General features: G+C 37.0%; 1 protein-coding gene and 1 long non-coding RNA gene across 2 annotated transcripts in view; both read left to right on the forward strand.

The window, feature by feature from the left end:
• Positions 1-4624, forward strand: part of apaf1 (apoptotic peptidase activating factor 1) — a 54732-nt gene extending 50108 nt beyond the window's left edge. Inside the window, exon 26 of the mRNA XM_084710804.1 lies at positions 3898-4624. Coding sequence (XP_084566930.1) covers positions 3898-4044 — 147 coding nt within the window. The 3' untranslated portion in view covers positions 4045-4624. The remainder of the gene's footprint in view (positions 1-3897) is intronic.
• Positions 4625-8916: 4292 nt separating this feature from the next.
• LOC146306986 (uncharacterized) overlaps positions 8917-20993 on the forward strand; it is a 49077-nt gene continuing 37000 nt past the window's right edge. The window contains exon 1 of the long non-coding RNA XR_014768987.1: positions 8917-9026. This is a non-coding gene — a long non-coding RNA (uncharacterized LOC146306986). The remainder of the gene's footprint in view (positions 9027-20993) is intronic.

The raw sequence follows: 20993 nt of genomic DNA on the forward strand, positions 1-20993 counted from the left end.
CCACCATATTTCGTAGTGCAAAAAGAGTGAGGGGTTCTCACAATAAAATTTGTTGAAATACTGCTCACACAGACCCATCCACACACCAGAGACACCCAACATGTAAAACTGCACATATTCATAAGGAGGCAACAGCCTTGGTTGGACGTATTGTGTTTTTGAGCTGTCTGCCTGTCTATCCGTCCTATTTTTGTGGATGCAATGGTGCAGTTTCTTCAGATTTGTTACAAATGTCCACTTGGACTCAAGGATGAACTGATTGGATTTTGGTGGTCGAAGGTCAAGGTCACTGCGATCTCATGTCCGTCTCATTCTTGCAAATGTGATGTCTCAAGAACGCTGTGATGGAAATATATTTTTGGGCTGTCCGTATACGTTTGTAAATCCATCCCATTCTTGTGGGTGCAATATCTCAAGAACGCCTCAGGGGAACTTGAGAACAAACGGATTTTGAAGGATTTTGGGGGTCAAATGTCACAGCTCACTGTGACCTCGCGTCTGAGGGAATTTCTTCAGATTTGGTACAAAAATTGTCTGTGGTCAATCCAGAGTCAGATCACCAATATCTGAGAGGAAACCCTGATATAAATGTTTATATGTGCTACGTGTCAGCTGGTAGAGACAAAATACAATATGCTAAAACTGCCGCTGTAAACATAAATTATCACCACACAGTTGTTTTGCATCTGTTTCTCACCCTGAGTGAATCAAGGACCTTTTGCCGTCCAATGATCTTCAGAGGATTCTGCTAAACAGCGCACAAATAATGATTAATGATGTTCAGCCCCCGGATTCAGCCTATATGTGTATATTTATGAATCATGTAGAAACATGGAATTAATTAGTGCAAGTAAATGTCGTGTTCAGAGAACATGATCATGATTTAACCTTGAGGGCAGCAGCAAATCATGCAGATTCATCATGGGACTGTTTACATAAGAATTAGAAGATAAGCAGTGGGTTTATACTGACAGTGGTTATGTAAAGCAGCTTTTACATTATTTGCATTTAATTTACTGTCTTGTAGTAATTAAATTAATATTCTATGAATAACTCGAGGAGTATTTTTTTCTACCCTGCTGTAAAAAATCGTTTCCTGTCTGATTCCTGGCTGAAGGAGGTGAATGGCTGGAGACAGACACACTGTGTGTACAAGGAGAGAAGCTCTTTCTTTGCACAGTGAATTATTAATACCTGCAGGTTAGCAGGCCTCTGACTCTTAGTTATCTAAGGTCTTTTTTTAAACAGAACATTTTTACAAGTCTATTGTCACATTGGACCTTTATAAAGATGTTAAACCTTGAGAATAGAGCTTCAGATAACTTAACTCTGACCAAGTTCATAACCTCAATATAGGCCAAAACCTGACCTGTACAAACCGTTTGTCCCAACAAATGTTACATGCTGGACCAGTAGGAGCCTGGCAGTCACCTGAGGTGAGGAAGAAAATCAGTGCAAGCTTAATGCTGATTAGAAGGAGTGAGAGAAGAAGCAAATGAAGTGACGATAATGAGAGAGAGTTATTTTTAGAAAGGGAAAGTAAAGAAACAGGATAGTTTGCAGTGTTTGGAGTGTTGTATGAGGTACATGTCCATAGTCAGTGTATTACCTACAATAGATGGTGTATGTTAGACACCTTACAAAGGCCAGCCTAAAAAAATACATATCACTTTAAGTGTAGGCTATATTTAGAATTGCTTTACTTGCAATCAGACAGCCTTTTCCAACAGGAAACTGCCATTAAAATGTCAGATCACGGGTTCATAAATGTAAATATTTTCTGGTTTCTTTACTCCACTGCGACAGTAAACTGAATATCTTTCAGTTTTAGGACAAAACAAGACATTTTTTCACCATTTCTCCGACATTTTATAGACTTAACAACTAATTGATTAATGGAGAAAAATGATAGATGGATCAGTTGATGATGAAAATAATCGTTAGTAGCAGCCCTGGTTCTCAGTTGTGATTATTTGGTGTGACAAGGATGGCAGAGTCACTGTGAAGCCTTTCCATTTCCAGTTAACCAGCTGCATTTTTAGGCAAGCAAATGTGTGTGTGTGTGCATGTGTGTGTGTTATGATGATGGCTGTGGAGGAAGTCCAATCTCAGCAGAAGTATGGCCAACCCCTGCAGCAACACAAGTATACTGGGCCATTTTTCAGTGTCCACACACACACACACACACACACACACAAACACACACTAACGTGCACAGTATATTTACGGTAGAGCATGGCAATCTGGGTTAAAAAAAAAAAAAAAAAAGAAAACCTAAAGGCATGCAGTGTGTTTCTACATTATAAATATGCAAATGAGCCCCCGTTAATGCTGCTGAATGGTTTAAGTGATTAATGGACTGTTTTTGTGTGTGCATGTGTGTGTGTGTGTGTGTGTGTGTGTGTGTGTGTGTGTGTGTGTGTGTGTGTGTGTGTGTGTGTGTGTGTGTGTTGGGATTGTTCTGTAAGCTAGACATCTGTTGCCGCCACCTCTTCTGTTGCAGTCTGTCTGTCCGCCCGTCTGTGGAGACACTGAGGAGTTGGCCTCCTTTCTTTCTCAAACACACACACACACACACACACACACACACACACACACACACACACACACACACACACACACACACACATATATTTACGCACAGAGCGACTAATGCTGTAGAGCAAAAACATACACAACTAAAGCTTCAGCCTATTGATTTAATTCATGTCATGTTTTATTCAGATGGCAGTGGTACAGTTTTGATGTAAAGTTATCATGGTTATTGTTGTCCAAGTTGAATGTGCATACACACACACACACACACACACACACACACACACACACACACACACACACACACACACACACACACACACACAAACACACACACACACTCATGCCAGACTGTAAGTGATTGACTTGATGTGCCTTTGATGATTCATCCCAGTGAGATGGGGCTTGAATGGAAAATGTCAACTTTAAACCGAGATTAAACGGAATCACTCAGGAAAGCTGGTGGGGGGTTTGTGTGTGTGTGTGTGTGTGTGTGTGTGTGTGTGTGTGTGTGTGTGTGTGTGTGTGTGTGTGTGTGTGTGTGTGTGTGTGTGTGTGTGTGTGTTTGAGGCAGCCTGAGGGTGTGTGTGTGTGAGTTTGAGTCTGGTAATATTATGCTATTAAATTCATCATGATCCTCTTGGCAACCAATATGAAGCTCTCAGTCAGATTCCGTCTCTTTCTGTCTTTGTCTCAAGTTCAGATAAAGCTGCAGAGCAGACAACACGACTTTTTCCATTCAATTTTATCATGTTACAACAAAAGCGGCACATCATCTTAAAGCTTCAGTGGCCTGAAAAACCATAAGGCAAAATGCAACCAGGCTAAGACACTAAGTATAATCTAAGCTAAGCTAAATACAACACACACTCTGTGATGAAGGTTATCAGAATTTTACATATTTTTTAAGGGTGCTCTGATTAGGATTTTTAAGAGAATTCTTCTATCTATCTATCTATCTATCTATCTATCTATCTATCTATCTATCTATCTATCTATCTATCTATCTATCTATCTATCTATAAATGAGTAGCATATTGTTATGATTTTATCATTTATGAAAAATGCACATGTACAAGAATGTAATGACAGACATAAGCCCATGTATTTCAACAAAGTAAAATGGATAAAATATAGAAACTTTACTGTTTTAAATAACCTTTGTTGCCATCGGAGTATAGCTTACAAGGTGCACTTGAATGCACCTTGAAGTTCCTGTCAGTCCCTGTTCGTGTGTCAAACTTCGACACAGGCAGCAGAGGACAGAAGTTGCATTTAGGTTTTTCACTGCTCTATGCAACAGTATTGTCTCTTCAAAGTATTTCAGTAGTCTCTGTCTGTCTCTCTCTGTCTCTTGGCCAGTGGTGGGACGTGGAGAAAGGCGAGGCCCTGCAGACCTTCTATCCAACAGGAACTGCGCTGAAGAGGATCCACGTCTCCTCCGACTTCTCCACCTTTGTCACCATCGACAACATCGGGATCCTCTACATCCTGCAGAGGGTGGTCTGACGTTTGAAAACCAAAAACAGAAAGAAAGAAAGAAAACACCACGATCTGACCAAACACTACGCTTTTCTTGAAAAACCTGTAGCCTGCGTGCAGAAGTAGACGTGTTGTTGCATTAAGGACTCTTGCAGAAGGCATCCTAAATACACACTTCTCAGATAGTTTACAAGTTTACACCTCCACTGCACTCTTTCTGCATACACTAACCACCAAAACCAGCCTGGCAGCATTAAAGGAGTTCACTCTCCGTTCTGTAGGGTCAAACGACTCTGCTAACCAGTTTACACCAGCTTTAAGTGAAAACCACCCCAGTGAAAATCAAATGTTGGGGGTTTAGGGGCTCCTTCGTATCTCAGAGTCTTAAGATTTCTGCTCTAATCCCTCAGTTTTGAACATGAAAACTGAAGATGCAAATACCTGTCTTTGAAGGTAAAATGGAGCAGAATCTCCTTTTTAAAGAAAAGAAAGATGCCTTAAAGGAACAGTAGGGATTATTTAATGTGGAGTTTATGAGGTATGTATCGATAGTCGGTGTATAACTACAGTAGATGGTGGTCGTGACGCCCCCAGTTAGGAGAAGCAGAGAGGAGTACCAGTATGAAAGTTGAACAATGTGCTGCTATGGACAAGGTCAGCAGCAAAAGGTATTTTAGCCACTTAGAAAAGGTCCACCTAAAAAAAATCAGTAGCAGTATAAATGTACATTATATTTTCACAGTTTTACTTTGCCATTAGACAGACTTTTCTGATGGGAAACTGCTGTTATAAGCCAAATATCGCTTCTTCCAAACCAACCAAAGTCCATGTGAAAAATAAGTAATTTTACCACAGGGGTTGCTGGTCTGCTGCTGCCTCGATCTGCTGCTTGTTCGTGTTATTATGGGACTTAGGTGAATCTGAATTATCCTTTTTGAAAAACACAAGCCACACAATAAGATAAGCAAACTAACTGATTGAGGCATCGTAGACCATCAACTCTTGTGTTCTGCAAGATAAAAATTACTGATTTCACCTATGGAGTTTGGTTGGTTTGGAGAGAGTGATATTTGACTTATATATTTTCGTTTTGTTGCTGACCCTGTCCACAGCAGTTAATGGTCTACCATCCTTGCTTGTATCCCTCTTTGCTTCTAGAAACTCGGGAGCGAGCTGTCCGGCACCGACTGAAGGTAATACCCCGCCTCTGGATAAGTACCTCCTACAACCCCACATTTAATAACTGACCTTTCCCTTTAAAAAGGAACATGTTTACTTAAAAAAGAAAATCAGCGTTTGTGACGATCAGGTCTTCTCAAGCAGAACTTTTGAATCATTAATACCTAATAAAGAGATTAATATAAACAGGTTAAAGATGCGATCCTCGCATCACTTCAAATGTGAATAATATTAGGGCTGAACATTATTGCATGTGACGTGAGAGATTTTCCATTCCGCTATATGTAATTGATATAAGCTATCCATTTGAAGTCATTAAGTGCATTTGATTCGTCTGTGCTTTGATGTTTTTGAACTTTAATTTGACATGTTTGTGTCTGAGGGTAAATATTCTTCTTCTGCCCGTTGGTGTGAACAGTTCTGAATGGGAATACTGTGGGTACCAGAGGGGTATATATGTTTAGCGTACATGGGTTTCTCAGTCCACCAGCATAGATAGAACTTCTGCTGCACTTTGATGAGCATTAAAAATTGATAGTCAGATTAAGTTTTAATGACTGAGCGTTTAAAATTGAGTCCAAAAACTTCTGAAAGCCTGTTGGTCTATTTGTAAATCCGAACTATTTGTACTTTTGAACTTAGATCAAAGGTAAATGTTTTCTACAAAAAAAACCCAGTATGTGATTTATAATTTAGATTCAAAAATTCCACTTGCTAATGATAAAAGGCATTTTTTGTGCCTCATTAATTGCTTCATGTTTTTGACTTTGTATTTTTTAACTCTGTATGCCACTTTTTACACACATTTTTATCGGCACATTGTTTAACTACTGAGCCTTTTCCTGTTCTTTGAAGCAGGAATTACAATCTTTCATGAACCTTTTTATGTAGTGTTGTATGGTTCTTAATAATAGTCAGTGTATTGTCCATAGTAGATGGTGGTTGACACACCCCCAGTTTGCAGAAGCAGAGAGCAGTAGCAGCATGGAAACTAATCAATGTACTGCTGTGGACAGGGTCAGCAACAAAAGGTATTTTTACCTCCTTAAAAAAGGTCTGCCTAAAGAAATCAGTATTATTTTGAGTGTATGCTAAATTTAGAGTATTTTGACCAATTAACATTGTCATCAGACAGCCTTTTCCACCAGGAAGCTGCCATTATATAAGCCAAATATCACTCTCTCTGGCTCAACCAGACTCCATTGGCAAAAATAGTAATTTTACTTTGCAGAACACAGGAGTTGCTGGTATACCGCTGCCTCAATTAGTTAGGCTGTTTGTGTAATTTTGTGACCTTGATAAACCTGAACTAACATTTTAAAATATTGAAGTCACACAATTACAGAAACAAATTCTCAGACTTAGGCAGTAGTACAACAGAAACTCCAGTAAAATTAATGATTTTTTTCAATGAAGTTCGGTTGGTTTGGGCAGAGTGATATTTGGCTCATATAACAGTGGTTTCCCATAAGAAAAGGCTGTCTGAATATAACACACTTAAATTGATATTGATTTTTTTTACGTAGGCCTTTTTTAGGTGGCTAAAATACATTTGGCTGCTGACTCTGTCCACAGCAGTACATTGATTAGTTTCCTACGCCGGTACTCCTGCTGCTTCTCATTTCTGCGGCCGTGTGACCGCCATCTACAGTAGGTAATACACTGACAAGCACTTCAGTTAATCTGGACTATCCCTTTAAAATGGATCCTCTCTTTGGTTTGGCGATACAGATGAGAGCTTTTTTCCAACATGCTGTAATCTATCAAGTGCGTTCACTGCAGCGTGGCTGCAGACTCCAGGTCCAGTTGGAGTAATAAGCACTTAAAGACTATAAATGAATAAAAGTGGGGATGCATTTCAACATGTCTTTTAAACACCATTGTCATTTTCATTGTGCTCTTCTCGATTGGTGCTTTAAGGTTGGCACAAATTCAATCAAGTTTTCCTTCCAGTGAGGAGGTCTCTGTCTAGGAAAAATTGCAAAAATTACCAACGTCTGCTCAGGATGTATTGATACTGTTATGTATGGTGTGGTGCAATGTGCGTGTAATTTATAAAAGATTAAACTACGCACGCTATGATGATTTTGTGTATCTGTCTTGATTTTTTTACCTGACAGTTTTTTTTATTGTGCAGTGATTTAATTGTCTGTCTGACTCCAAATTTCACCCAGTAGCTGAAAGAATGTATTCACGCCTGAGAGGAAGTGAGGGAAAGTGATTTCTGTTGTCTGTATAGATGAGCTAAATGTGTTTTTTTTAAGTGTTAAGTTTGAAGTGTTTTACCTTGCCATCAGACAGCCTTTTCTGGTGGGAAACTACTGTTATATAAGCCAAATATCACTCTCTCCAAACTAACCAAACTCCATTGGTAAAATCAGTAATTTTATCTCACTTAATACAGGAGTTGCTGGTCTATCAATGCATCGATTAGTTAGTTAGTTAGTTTTATTTTGTGACTTTGGTGTTTGAAAATGTTAGTTCAGATTCACAGAAGTCACAAAATAACACAAACAAACTCACCAATTGAGGCAGCAGTGGACAAGCATCTCTGCTTTTCTGTACAGTAAAATTACTGATTTTGCCAATGGAGTTATATATTTGCTGCAGTTATCTGTCAGAAAAAGCTGACTAACAGCAAAGTAAAGCAGTGAGAATGACAAACAAATGAAGCTTGTCCTTGAGATGTGATTGATAAAGCTCTAGCAGGATTCATAATAAGTAATTAATTAATCAGATTTAGGCTGGGATGTGACCATTTTAAGAATTTATCCTAACCAGGCCTGAAGCTAGTTTTGAGGTCACTGAGGTGTTGTGTATTTTTTTTTTTTTAGTTTAGGGGTTTCAAGGGCCTGCAGGGAGTTTACATTCAACATTGGTGACTATTTTATGGGCTGGTTCCAGTATTTACTGGAATTACGTGACTCAGTATATTATGTTCTAGTTATTTTCTGGCCGATGGGCAAATAAATAAATAAATAAATAAATATTTGATCTTTCCTATCAGGGGTTTAGTCATGACTGTGTGCACAGAAAACAGGAAGATGAAAACCACAGCCTTATTTTTCAGCATGTAATTTATTTATTATTTTTTAATTTTATTTTTAGTTTTTACAGAAACTCAACATAAAACTCACTGGATTAAGCTATTTGGATTGAGTGATATCATTTTCACAGGACACAGACCTTCATGTTGACAAAATAACTAAGGAGTTAATGTACCTTTTAAAGTCAATAAAATGTGTTTTGTTTTATAAAATCCAAGTAAAATATATTTTGGGGCTTTATTTTTGGTGTTAAATTTTTCTGGGGGAGTATGGAAACCATTTTCCGCCAATTAAAGCAAAAATAAATAAATAAATAAATAAATAAATAAATAAATAAATAAATAAATAAAAATAATGTTGCTAAATCATATCATTTATCATTTATCATTTCATGTATTTTATTCTTCCCGCCACACGGAGGCACTGCTGTACCCTCACGGTGTGATGACCTCACCGCCTGCTGCGGGGTAATCAAACCAAACTTCATGGAAAGAGGCTGAAGAATTGTCAAATTTGTTTGGAAAAATACTTTAAGCAAACGAAGAAGCTAACTGTTCCAGCAGTGACAGTGAGGAGGACGGCGAGAGCGCAGATATTGAAGACAACTCCGAAGATGAAGACAGTGAGACGGAGAATATTAGCAACGCATACGGAGTACTAAGTTCATTTCGATGCTAGCGATCAGCTCTGCCTTTTGAACTTGGGGTTTGTGGCCGAAAAAAAGAACTGTCAACAAGATGAAATTCTGCACAGAGAACGACTAGAAACAACAGCCGGTTTAAGGTAAGACAGTTTATTCGGTTACAGCTTTTTATTGTTTTGTTTTTGTGCTGGTTTAGCCGTTTAGCTGTTTCCCTGCAGTGGCTTGATGACGAGCTGATCATTTGAACCAGGTGTGTTGGATCTCGCGAGATTTTACGCAAATCAAACGTTACCTTATAGACACGACTGGTTAATTGGAGGGCTAATGCTGAGCCTGTTGAATTTGGCGGTACTAGTTACTGTACAGCAATTGAAGTTGTGTCACACTGATAGATTTAGATGGAGAACAGAGTTTTTTTTTTATATTAAAGAAAGTCATTAGCTGTTTAAAGCTGCAGATTGCGATTATTTCAACAGATTTTGCAATATGAGTCTTTATTAATGGGACAGTCATTTTTACATTGCCGTTTTTATTTTCACTGTAAAAAACTATTAAAATCATGATGATGTAACATTTGTTGTGGTCTGTACCAAACAAACATGTTTTCTCTTGAACAAGATTTGTAGGCCAGGTTATCTTATCTACAGTACTTCATTATAATGCTCTTTTCTCCCCTATCAAAGTGTTGCAGCTCAAGCGATTTGGATATTGCACTTGACCATACTGTCATTTTAATAATATTTCTGTGCAGCCCAACAGCAGATATACTGTACAGTGAGTCAGTGCATGACTGTTGTGCATAGATAGACCAAGCTGCTGTATTGCATTTCCTCTGTAGCTGACCTTTACTAATTAAATCCTTTATGAAGCATGCAGGTGCTTATGAAATTTGCTGCACAGATGTTTGCCTGCATATAGTGCAGCCATCTAATTTTATCAGTATGTTTGCACAAGACAGCAGATATGTGTAATTTGCAAATAGCAAGATTGCAGAAATGAAGTGATATTATTTAGGTTGAATTTGCATGTTTATGTGCACAAGTTCATAGAGTTCATGTCATACCTCCTCAAAATCCTAATTTAAAAAAAAAGCAGTTGATGCAGGCAAGTCACTCTTTAGTCCAGTTTCCTCTATTCTAGGACAGGGCAATATAACAGAAGATTTCATTTCAGTCTATCAATAATTATTGCTAATTTTTAAAGTGTAACTGCACCTGCAAGTCTGAGCCTAATTCTATCCATTGCATAAGTTTGAAAAATGTTAAAAAGTGGGCAAGGGGATGAGGAGGATGAGGGTGTGCAGTATCACTTTGATGACCTTGTTTTTTTTAATAATCCTTCAGAAGAGAGACCAGATATGCACATATCCAGACAAAAATATCCAGGTGCAAAGGCTGCACAGTTCATTGTAATGTTATTGGAATTGCGATATGCTCAAGTGTAATATTGAAATTGCACAACCAGATCCAAATTGCAATTTTTTGAAAAAAGTTAGCAAAAGCATCATTATAATGAAGTCCTGTAGTGCTACATAGATGTCCTCCCTACAAATCTTGTTCTTTGGATGAAAGAAAATGTGTAAGTTCTGTTCAGATCTCAACAAATATCACAAAATCATGATTTTAATTGTTTTTTTTTTTTTGTTTCAGTAAAAGTGAGTTATAATGCAAAAATGATCAGTTCCATTAATTGTATTGCGTATTGCAGTTTTAGCAATTTCAGTCAAAATAACTTTGACATGTAAAAGCCTTACTTTAGATTTAACTCCTTTATTTATTATGCACACAGATAGTCAGGGTACAAAATTAACCTTATTTACTTGATCTCCTAGTGACCTAATGAAAACATGTTATTGTGGTTCGCTCTAAATTTTGGCTTCTCCAAATAACGAAGCCACAGCAGTCTAAAGATCCTGGAGCTGCCCGTGGTGATGACTTTTAAATGGTTGTGTGAAATTAGACATGACAGGTGCAGCTTTTATTCCACATATGTGTATATATAACCTCCGTACTGACGTCATCACACTGCTGATTTACACACAGACTGGAGGACGGTCTGGACTGCAGTCCATGAGGTGTTCACTGTTCACTGAGGCAATGTAGCTGATGTATGTTTTTAACACCTCCCTGTCATCGCATCCATCAGCTGACTTTGAGTAAACTTGTGTTGCTGGGTGAAGGCTGGGATCCAACTCCCAGCTGATTTATGTGCTACAGCAGTGATTGATAAAGCTGTAGTGTGATTAATCAGTGCCTAATTAATTAGATTTCTATGTGGTGACACGTGTGAAGTCCTAACATAGGAGATGAGCATGGCTGTCAGTAGTTATCTCATCCTACTGGAGGATGAAGTGGTAGTAGTGTAGTGGGATTGTTGCAGGAGTGTTCATGATTTAGATCACTTAATTCACAGAGTAGGGCTGCAACTATCAATTATTGTCATTGTTGTATAGACAATTGATTATTTTCTCAATGAATTGATTGGTTGTTTGGTCTGTAAAATGTCAGAAAATGGTCAAAAATGGCAATCAGTGTTTCCCAGAGCCCAAGATGATGTCTGCAAATGTCTTGTTCTATCAACAACCCAAAGATATTCAGTTTATTGTCATAAGGGAGTAAAGAAACCATGAAATATTCACACTTAAGAAGCTGGAATGAGAGATTTTTTACTTTTCTTAAAAAAATATTCAAAACAGTTAATTGATTATAGTTTGTGATTAATTTGATAATATATAGAGAATGAATTGACAAGTTCATTAATTGTTGTGTGTTAAATTGACAGATGTTTATAATATTTTATCCATCCTATTTATGTCGATTAAGATCTAAATAAAATAACAAATCACTCAGGTCAACACCACCACAAATTACATTATCCAAAATCTCTATAAAGTTTAATCAACACGAAACCTAAACGTTATAAACTTGTTAAAGGTAGGATTTATTGCAGAAACTGCCTTAAGTGATGCCTGAAAAGGACACCAGAGCTGTCAGAAGCATCAGCCTCTAGAAATCAGGGCACAATCAAACCTCCCCCCTGCTGCAGGAAACAAGCCAAAGTCAGAGAACAACCTCTGGCCACTAAAAAAAACCCCAACAAAAAACAACTAACCTTGTTTTTCTGGGTAAAATATGGCTGACATGACCTCACCACCTGTTCATCATGAGGAGCAGCTCTGAATACTTGTGGTAAATCTGTCCTTTATATAAATTTAGAATCACGCTGCGCTCCAGCACACAACAAGAGGCCTTGTTATCTGGCCAAAACAGGACGCCATTACCTACTTATCCTCTGACAGAAAACTTGAAACCATTTGTCTTGGGGTCTTTAGACATTCTGGGCGCTGCGGAGTATCATGGCTGCCAGTCAGGTTTGGGAACTGGTCCAATCATGGTGCAAGACTTGGAGCAGCCATATGACATGTTAATGCAATGTTGCCAGCTTTCAGTTAGACTTCAGTGCTTTCTATATATATACTATCATTTAGTGGGTGATGTAAAGGCATCTTGTTTTTCTTCTGCACAACCTATTTATTGGATGGTATATGCTCAGTGACGTCTGTGCAGAATATTTGCAGGATTTGAAAGTGGTTTTAATAGAAGGAGAGGAAACAGTGTGCCAAATTTAGGGTCTTGTCTTTCATAGGTGGTGGATGGGATGTATGCTGCACGGAGCACAAATGATTTAGAGGAGGTTTTAGTCATGTTCCAGCTACGATTAGACACATTTGCATAAGAGTAAAGGAAGCTTAGGTGTCTGATTTTAGCATGCAGTTAGCCACAGGCCAGTCTGAGGAAAGAATGAACATCTTAAATTGTTGCTGATGTCATCTTTTTCGCAGTTTCACCTGCGCAAAAAGCTTTGCCAAGTTGCCATAATCAGCTGCGATCCGTTTGCCTTCAAGTGTAAATTAAACATATCTGATACTTTCAACCCTTGGAGGGGGGATTAGTTTCAGGTATCTGGTTTGAAAGAGAGGATTCGTCTGGCTTTGTAAGCTTTAAAAAAAAAAAAAAACCTTACTTTTCCTCTGAGTGCATGTTTGTGTAACAACACATCTCATGTGGCTTTTTTCAAAATGAAAAACAGGGAAAATATTGAATTGCGTGACTTGTTTCCTCTTCTTTGTGTGCACCGTATGCATTTACAAAGCCTGCAGGGAATGGTGGGAACTTTTTAAAGTCTGGTTGAGGTGTGCGCTAACCTCATTAATTCTGCACTCTCCTGCTTAATTAATCTTTGTCTGCTGCTGAAGTAATTACAGCTATCTAACTGTCTGAGTGTCTACACAATACTGACACCACCTTCCCCTCTCGGTTGCAGCTGGGCCAGGATTTCCTCCCCACAGTCTCTGATGTCTGTCATAGTGTAAGCACTAATTCAGTGTGGCATGACCAGGAGGAAAAAGGGAGCGCCCTCCTATGAACTCCTGAGTATTGTCTGCCTTTAAAGGGTAAGTTTGGATTATTTGAATTGGGGTTGTATGAGGAACTTATCCACCAGTGTGTTTGAACAGTAGATGGTGATCAACACACCCCCAATGTGGAAAAGTAGAGAGGAGCACCAAGATGGAAGCCAGGCAATGAAGTGCTTTGGACAGGGTCAGCAGTCCACCTGAAAAAAGTCATTATCAGTTTAACTGTATGCTATATTTATAATATTTTCGCCTTTTTACTTTGCCTACAGACGGTCTTTTCCAATGGGAAACCGCCGTTATATAAGTCAGAGGTGTCAAGGAAATATTCCCATTAGAAAATGCCATCTGACTGTAAGCTTAAGTGGTGTATTTTAAGTATTGCATACTGATTTTTGTTTTAGTTCAGCCTTTTTAAGTGGCTAAATTACCTGTAGGTAATATACTGACTATTGATAAGTACCTCGTACAATCTGACATCAAATAATCCAAGCTATTCCTTTAAAGGTTTATAAATATTCTGCTTCTGCACTTATGAGTGGCAGCACATCTCCCAAAGTGTTTCAGTGTGTCCTTTGCTTTCATAATTATTTAGATTTAGAGTCAATGAATTTTGTGCTCGGAGTGAAAGCAGACGAAGGACACGGAGCCCTTGTTGATTTAATAACGTGAAGTTGTTTTCGATGGAAAAGGGAAGAACAGAAAACAAAGCTAGAATAAAGATAAAATCTGGTCATTGTTTTGGATATTCAGATTGCAAATTGCATCATGGGAAGCAGCATCTGCTTTAAAAAGTCATTTAAAATGTAAAGTTCAGAGGCCTGCTAGCCTAATTAGCCTGATTTAGTGGCTGTGTCTGTTTTGGGGCGTAGGCTAATGTGAGGCTGATATTTAAACCTTTCTAGTTTCCCAGTGAGAGGTCTGCAGTTGCACGTGGACTCCCAGGAGATTTGAAAAGGTTCAGTTTCAAAAGAACTAAGCTCCCCTCCGGCTTTCCGTCTGCTGTCTAAGACTTTCATTTTGTTTTCATTCTCTCTCTGCTCTCCCTCTTTCCTCTCATTAATTTTTCACTGCTCGCTATATTTCAGGCTCGTGGCTATGCAACATGCAATTGCGCATGCAGATTTTTTTAGCCAAACACACCGACACGCACATGCAGGCTTTGATAAAGTGAGGGGACAACAAGCCTTAATGCAATCACACATGTCCGTTGCCAGGAGAGAGAGGTGTAAAGCACGTCTGAGTGTTCGTTTGGGCTCGGGGCGGGTAGGAGTATTGTGTGACTCAGTGTGTGGTAGCAATTAAATGAATGTTTGTGGTGTAATACGGATACAAATAACAATTTCAGAAATGATTAATGTGTTGGTCTCATTGTCAACAAATCCTGTGAAAAGACCAAAACACACAGTTTGTCAGTCCCTCTTTGAACACTTTCCAACTTCCTTTTCCTGCCCGATTGCTTGAACCTTTTGGTTCCTACTGAACACGGTGTTTAAAAATGGGCCCCAAATATGTAGTTTGACTTAAATAAAAAAAAGATGCAACTATTTCCTAAAACAGTTGACTAGTGTAATTTTTAGTGAAAGGAGCAAGCAGTGGATTTGTTAGGGACTGTTTTCGGTTGTGGATTAATGTCTTTTACGTTTTCTTCAGCAGCAGGGTGGCATCTGTGTGATTGTGTGTAATGTGTTTTTAATCTTATTTAGACAACAATGGAACTGAATGTGGCACAGAGGAATAAGATATATCAGGCTTTGAATACACACAGAGTACCTGTTAGTCAGATCATAGTCGTTTGCCAGTTATTCTCTTGATTAAATAATTATTTTGTCTGTGAAATGTCAGAAAATAGTGTAAAATGCCTTTTATAATTTTCTGTTTTATTCAACCAGCATCTCAAATGCAAAGGTGTTGAGTTTATTATCATAAATGTCAAGAAGCATTAAATCCTCAAATTTGAAAAGGTGAAGCTATTGAATACAGTATGCTGTATTTTCGTTTGAAAAATGACTAATGACATTTCAGGAATTATAATTATATTTTATTTATGGCCTGATGAGAATAAGGAATACATTTAATGAGCAGTTGTTAAATTCAGTGAGAGAGGAAACTGAATGAAGCAGCCACAGTGAGACCAGCCTTATCTACTCTGTGTGTGTGTGTTTATGTGCGAGTGTGATCCCTACCTGCTACCAGGTGACGCCTGCCAACAATAGCAGCCACGCTGATTACAGGCCTTTCTCTCATTTGCACACACGTGTTGTCCTTCTGCTCTTTGACCATTAGATCTCTCTGACACCCCTCGAGTATTGGGTCACCGCGCTATCATTCCCCTGTGTCTTCTGACCCTGTTTTGCTGTTACATCCTCACCCCATGTGGATGTGTGCGTGTGTGTGTGTGTGTTTCTCCTGACCTTGGCCAAACATTGGTTCCTGTTCCTGTCAGCTGTTGGCTCAGCTGCGCTCCACCTTTATTGCTATCCCTCATGGAGCCAGAGGGCCGAGAGCCAGAACTCGTTCGACGTTGGGCCGCTTCCCATTTCTCCTGAACTCACCTTCCCTCACCCATCTGCCCAGATGGTTTGGGATGATTTTAGGAAATACAGCCATGGCTTACATCACACAGAACATGGCTAAGAAATATCAAAAATTTAGACTCTAGTTTTCGCTATGTAAACAAGTCAGGAGGCGGGATAGAGGAATGAAGTGGAAATTGAAATGGAATGGGGCCCAGAAAGAGCAGATGCTGCGGTCACCTGTGCCTCCCCTCGTCCAGTAGCTAACCCAGCCAGACCAGCAGCACTCACACTGACACACCACAGGAAGAAAGGGTGGGTGGCTTAACTCTTCTTCATCTGTCCAACTGGAAGGCATCAATGAATAAGAGTCTGCTGCACTGTACAAAAATATATTCATTGTAACACTCAGGCTCATTTATACTGTAAACCTTTTTTTACAGAAAACATTTTGATGGGTCCCGTTTTTACTTGCCCCTGCTTTATTTAAAGTTAATTAGCGTCTATGAAATGTCAGAAAATAGTGAAATTGTGTTTTGTCAGATCAAAACACAAAGATGTTCACAAAATTTTGATCTTACCCAAGAACAAACTAAACATTTTGACGTAGCCACGAAACTTCAAACCTGTGTGTACGCATAATTTATGCATGAGGCCCGTCATCTTTAGACTTTGGAGTTCTGGACAAAACAAGCCATTTAAAGCTGGACTTAAGGGAATTGTTATGGGCTTTTTTTTTGTTATTTTGTAGATTAAACAATTAATCGATAATGAAATTTTGTAGCTGTACTGTAGTGTGACTGGGCAGAGGAGCGGTCAGTAAATCAACAGACATTCTCACATTCTTAACATCATTATCAGGTCTTTTATTGCGGGAGAGCAGGTGATAAATAAAATAATTAACTTGAAATAAATCAAATAAAGCACTGCTCTGTCAGTTTGTAGTTGTGCAGTTGAAAATTGTTTGCCCTTCTGCTCCCCTTGATCAGTTTTTCATCTGCCCTAAATCATTCAATCCCAACATATCACGTCACAATTTCGGACCTCAGATCATAGTAATTATCACCAAAAAAAACCAACAACAAACAAAATGGCAAACAACACAAACGTTGCTAGAGGACATCGCAGAGTGGTCAGCATAATTAGCAACAGAGAATGCATGAAAATTAAAATGCATCAACTTGATCATAAATCAATAGTGCAAACTTGCAAAATGGCTCCAACAGTGACAAAAAGAACATCAATAATGTTAAGCTCATATGTATGTATGTATGTATGGTCATATGTATGGCCATATATATGTATGTATACTCATATGTATGTATGTATGCATGGTCATATGTATGGCCATATGTATGTATGTATACTCATATGTATGTATGGTCATATGTATGTATGTATGTATGGTCATAAGTATGTATGTATGCATGTTCATATGTATGTATGCATGGTCATATGTATGTATGGTCATATGTATGTATGTATGGTCATATGTATGTATGTATGTATGTATGGTCATATGTATGTATATATGGTCATAAGTATATATGTATGTATTTATACTCATATGTATGTATGTATGCATGGTCATAGGTATATATGTATGTATGTATGTATGTATGTATGTATGGTCATATGTATGTATGGTCATGTATGTATGTATGTATGGTCATATGTATGTATGCATGGTCAAATGTATGGCCATATGTATGTATGTATGTATGTATGTATGTATGTATGTATGTATGGTTGCATGGTCAAATGTATGTATGTATGTATGCTCATATGTATGTATGCTCATATATATGTATGTATGTATGCTCATATGTATGTATGTATGTATGGTCATATGTATGTATGCATGGTCGTATGTATGTATGTATGCTCATATGTATGTATGTATGTATGGTCATATGTATGTATGCATGGTCGTATGTATGTATGTATGCTCATATGTATGTATGTATGCATGGTCATATGTTTAGCCATATTTATGTATGTATGTATGTATTCTCGTATGTATGTATGTATGTATGTATACATGGCCATATGTATGTATGTATGCTCATATGTATGTATGTATGCATGGTCATATGTATGTATGTATGTATGTATGGTCACATGTATGTATGTATGTATGGTCATATGTATGTATGCTCATATGTATGTATGTATGTATGTATGGTCACATGTATGTATGTATGTATGCATGGTCATATGTATGTATGCTCATATGTATGTATGTATGTATGTATGTATGCATGGTCATATGTATGTATGTATGCTCATATGTATGTATGTATGTATGTATGTATGTATGCATGGTCATATGTATGTATGTATATATGTATGTATGTGTGTATGTATGTATGGTCATATGAATGTATGCATGGTCATATGTATGTATGCTCATATGTATGTATGTATGTATGTATGTATGTATGTATGTATGTATGTATGTATGGTCATATGTATGTATGTATGTATGTATACATGTATGTATGTATGCTCATATGTATGTATGTATGCATGGTCACATTTATGTATGTATGTATGCATGTATGGTCATATGTATGTATGTATGTATGTATGTATGTATGTATGTATGTATGTATGGTCATATCCCTCTATGGTACACATTATGATGCCAGTGAGGAAAATGTGTTTTTATGTCTCAAAATAGACTAAATAAACATAACCTGAAGAAATTTTATTTTTATATTTATTTTTATTTTTGGAAGTTTTTGGGGTTCGTTGCCTGTAGGCAACATTGTACCATAATGGTGCATAAGTGAAAAAGAACGTTCCTTTTCCAATTTGAACATTGTTTATTTCATAAACATATGCAAAAATATTCAATAACATCAAGAAGTCACAATTCATTTTAAATTTTAAATTAAAAAGAATTATAAAAAGAATTTATATATATATATATGTATGTATGTATGTATGTATGGTCATATATATGTATGTATGTATGTATGGTCGTATGTATGTATGTATGTATGTATGTATGTATGTATGTATGGTCATATGTATGTATGGTCATATGTATGTTTGTATGTATGTATGGTCATATGTATGTATGCATGGTCATATGTATGTATGTATGGTCATATGTATGTATGTATATATGCTCATATGTATGTATGTATGTATGTATGGTCACATGTATGTATGTATGCATGTATGCTCATATGTATGTATGTATGTATGCATGGTCATATGTATGACCATATGTATGTATGTATGTGTGTACGTATGTATGGTCATATGAATGTGTGCATGGTCATATGTATGTATGGTCATATATATGTATGTATGTATGTATGTATGGTCATAAGTATGCATGTATGGTCATAAGTATGTATATATGTATGTATGTATGTATGGTCATATGTATGTATGTATGTATGTATTTATGGTCATATGTATGTATGTATGTATGTATGCATGGTCATATGTATATATGGTCATATGTATGTATGTATGTATGGTCATATGTATGTATGTTTGTATGCATGGTCATATGTTTGGCCATATGTATGAATGTATGCTCATATGTATGTATGCTCATATATATGTACGTATGTATGTATGTATGCTCATATGTATGTATGCTCTTATGTATGTATGTATGTATGCTCATATGTATGTATGTATGTATGTATTTATGCTCATGTGTATGTATGTATGCTCATATGTATGTATGTATGTATGTATGTATGGTCACATGTATCTACGTATTCATGGTCATATGTATGTATGTATGTATGCATGTATGCTCATATGTATGTATGTATGTATGTATGTATGTATGTATGCATGGTCATATGTATGACCATATGTATGTGTGTATGTATGTATGGTCATATGAATGTATGCATGGTCATACATTCATATGACCATGCATACATTCATATGACCATACATACATACAAACATACATATGAATGTATGCATGGTCATATGAATGTATGACCATGCATACATTCATATGACCATACATACATACAGACATACATATGAATGTATGCATGGTCATATGAATGTATGCATGGTCATATGTATGTATGGTCATATGTATGTATGTATATATGTATGTATGTATGTATGTATGGTCATATGTATGCATGTATGGTCATATGTATGTATGTATGTATGTATGTATGCATGGACATATGTATGTATACATGTATGTATGTATGTATGCTCATATGTATGTATGTATGTATGTATGTATATATGTATGTTTGTATGCATGGTCATATGTTTGGCCATATGTATGAATGTATGCTCATATGTATGTACGTATATATGTCTGTATGCTCATATGTATGTATGCTCATATGTATGTACATATGTATGTATGCTCATATGTATGTATGCTCATATGTATGTATGTATGCTCATATGTATGTATGTATGTATATATTTATGCTCATGTGTATGTATGTATGCTCATATGTATGTATGTATGTATGTATGCTTATATGTATGTATGTATGTATGTATGTATGTATGTATGTATTCATGGTCATATGTATGTATGTATGTATGCATGTATGCTCATATGTATGTATGTATGTATGTATGTATGTATGTATGTATGTATGTATGCACGGTCATATGTATGACCATATGTATGTGTGTATGTATGTATGGTCATATGTATGTATGGTCATATGTATGTATGTATATATGTATGTATGTATGTATGTATGTATGTATGCATGGTCATATATATGTATGTATGTATGTATGTATGTATGTATGCTCATATGTATGTATGTATGTATGTATGTATATATGTATGTTTGTATGCATTGTCATATGTTTGGCCATATGTATAAATATATGCTCATATGTATGTATGTATGTATTAATGCTGATGTGTATGTATGTATGTATGCTCATATGTATGCATGTATGATCAAATGTATGTATATATGTATGTATGTATGTATGCATGGTCATATGTATGTATGTATGTATGTATGCTCATATGTATGTATGTATGTATGTATGTATATATGTATGTTTGTATGCATGGTCATATGTTTGGCCATATGTATGAATGTATGCTCATATGTATGTACGTATGTATGTATGTATGCTCATATGTATGTATGCTCATATGTATGTACGTATGTATGTATGCTCATATGTATGTATGC

This window comes from Lutjanus erythropterus, chromosome 22 (genome assembly GCF_056507025.1).
Source record: "Lutjanus erythropterus isolate fLutEry1 chromosome 22, fLutEry1.hap2, whole genome shotgun sequence".
Lineage (NCBI taxonomy): Eukaryota > Metazoa > Chordata > Actinopteri > Lutjaniformes > Lutjanidae > Lutjanus > Lutjanus erythropterus.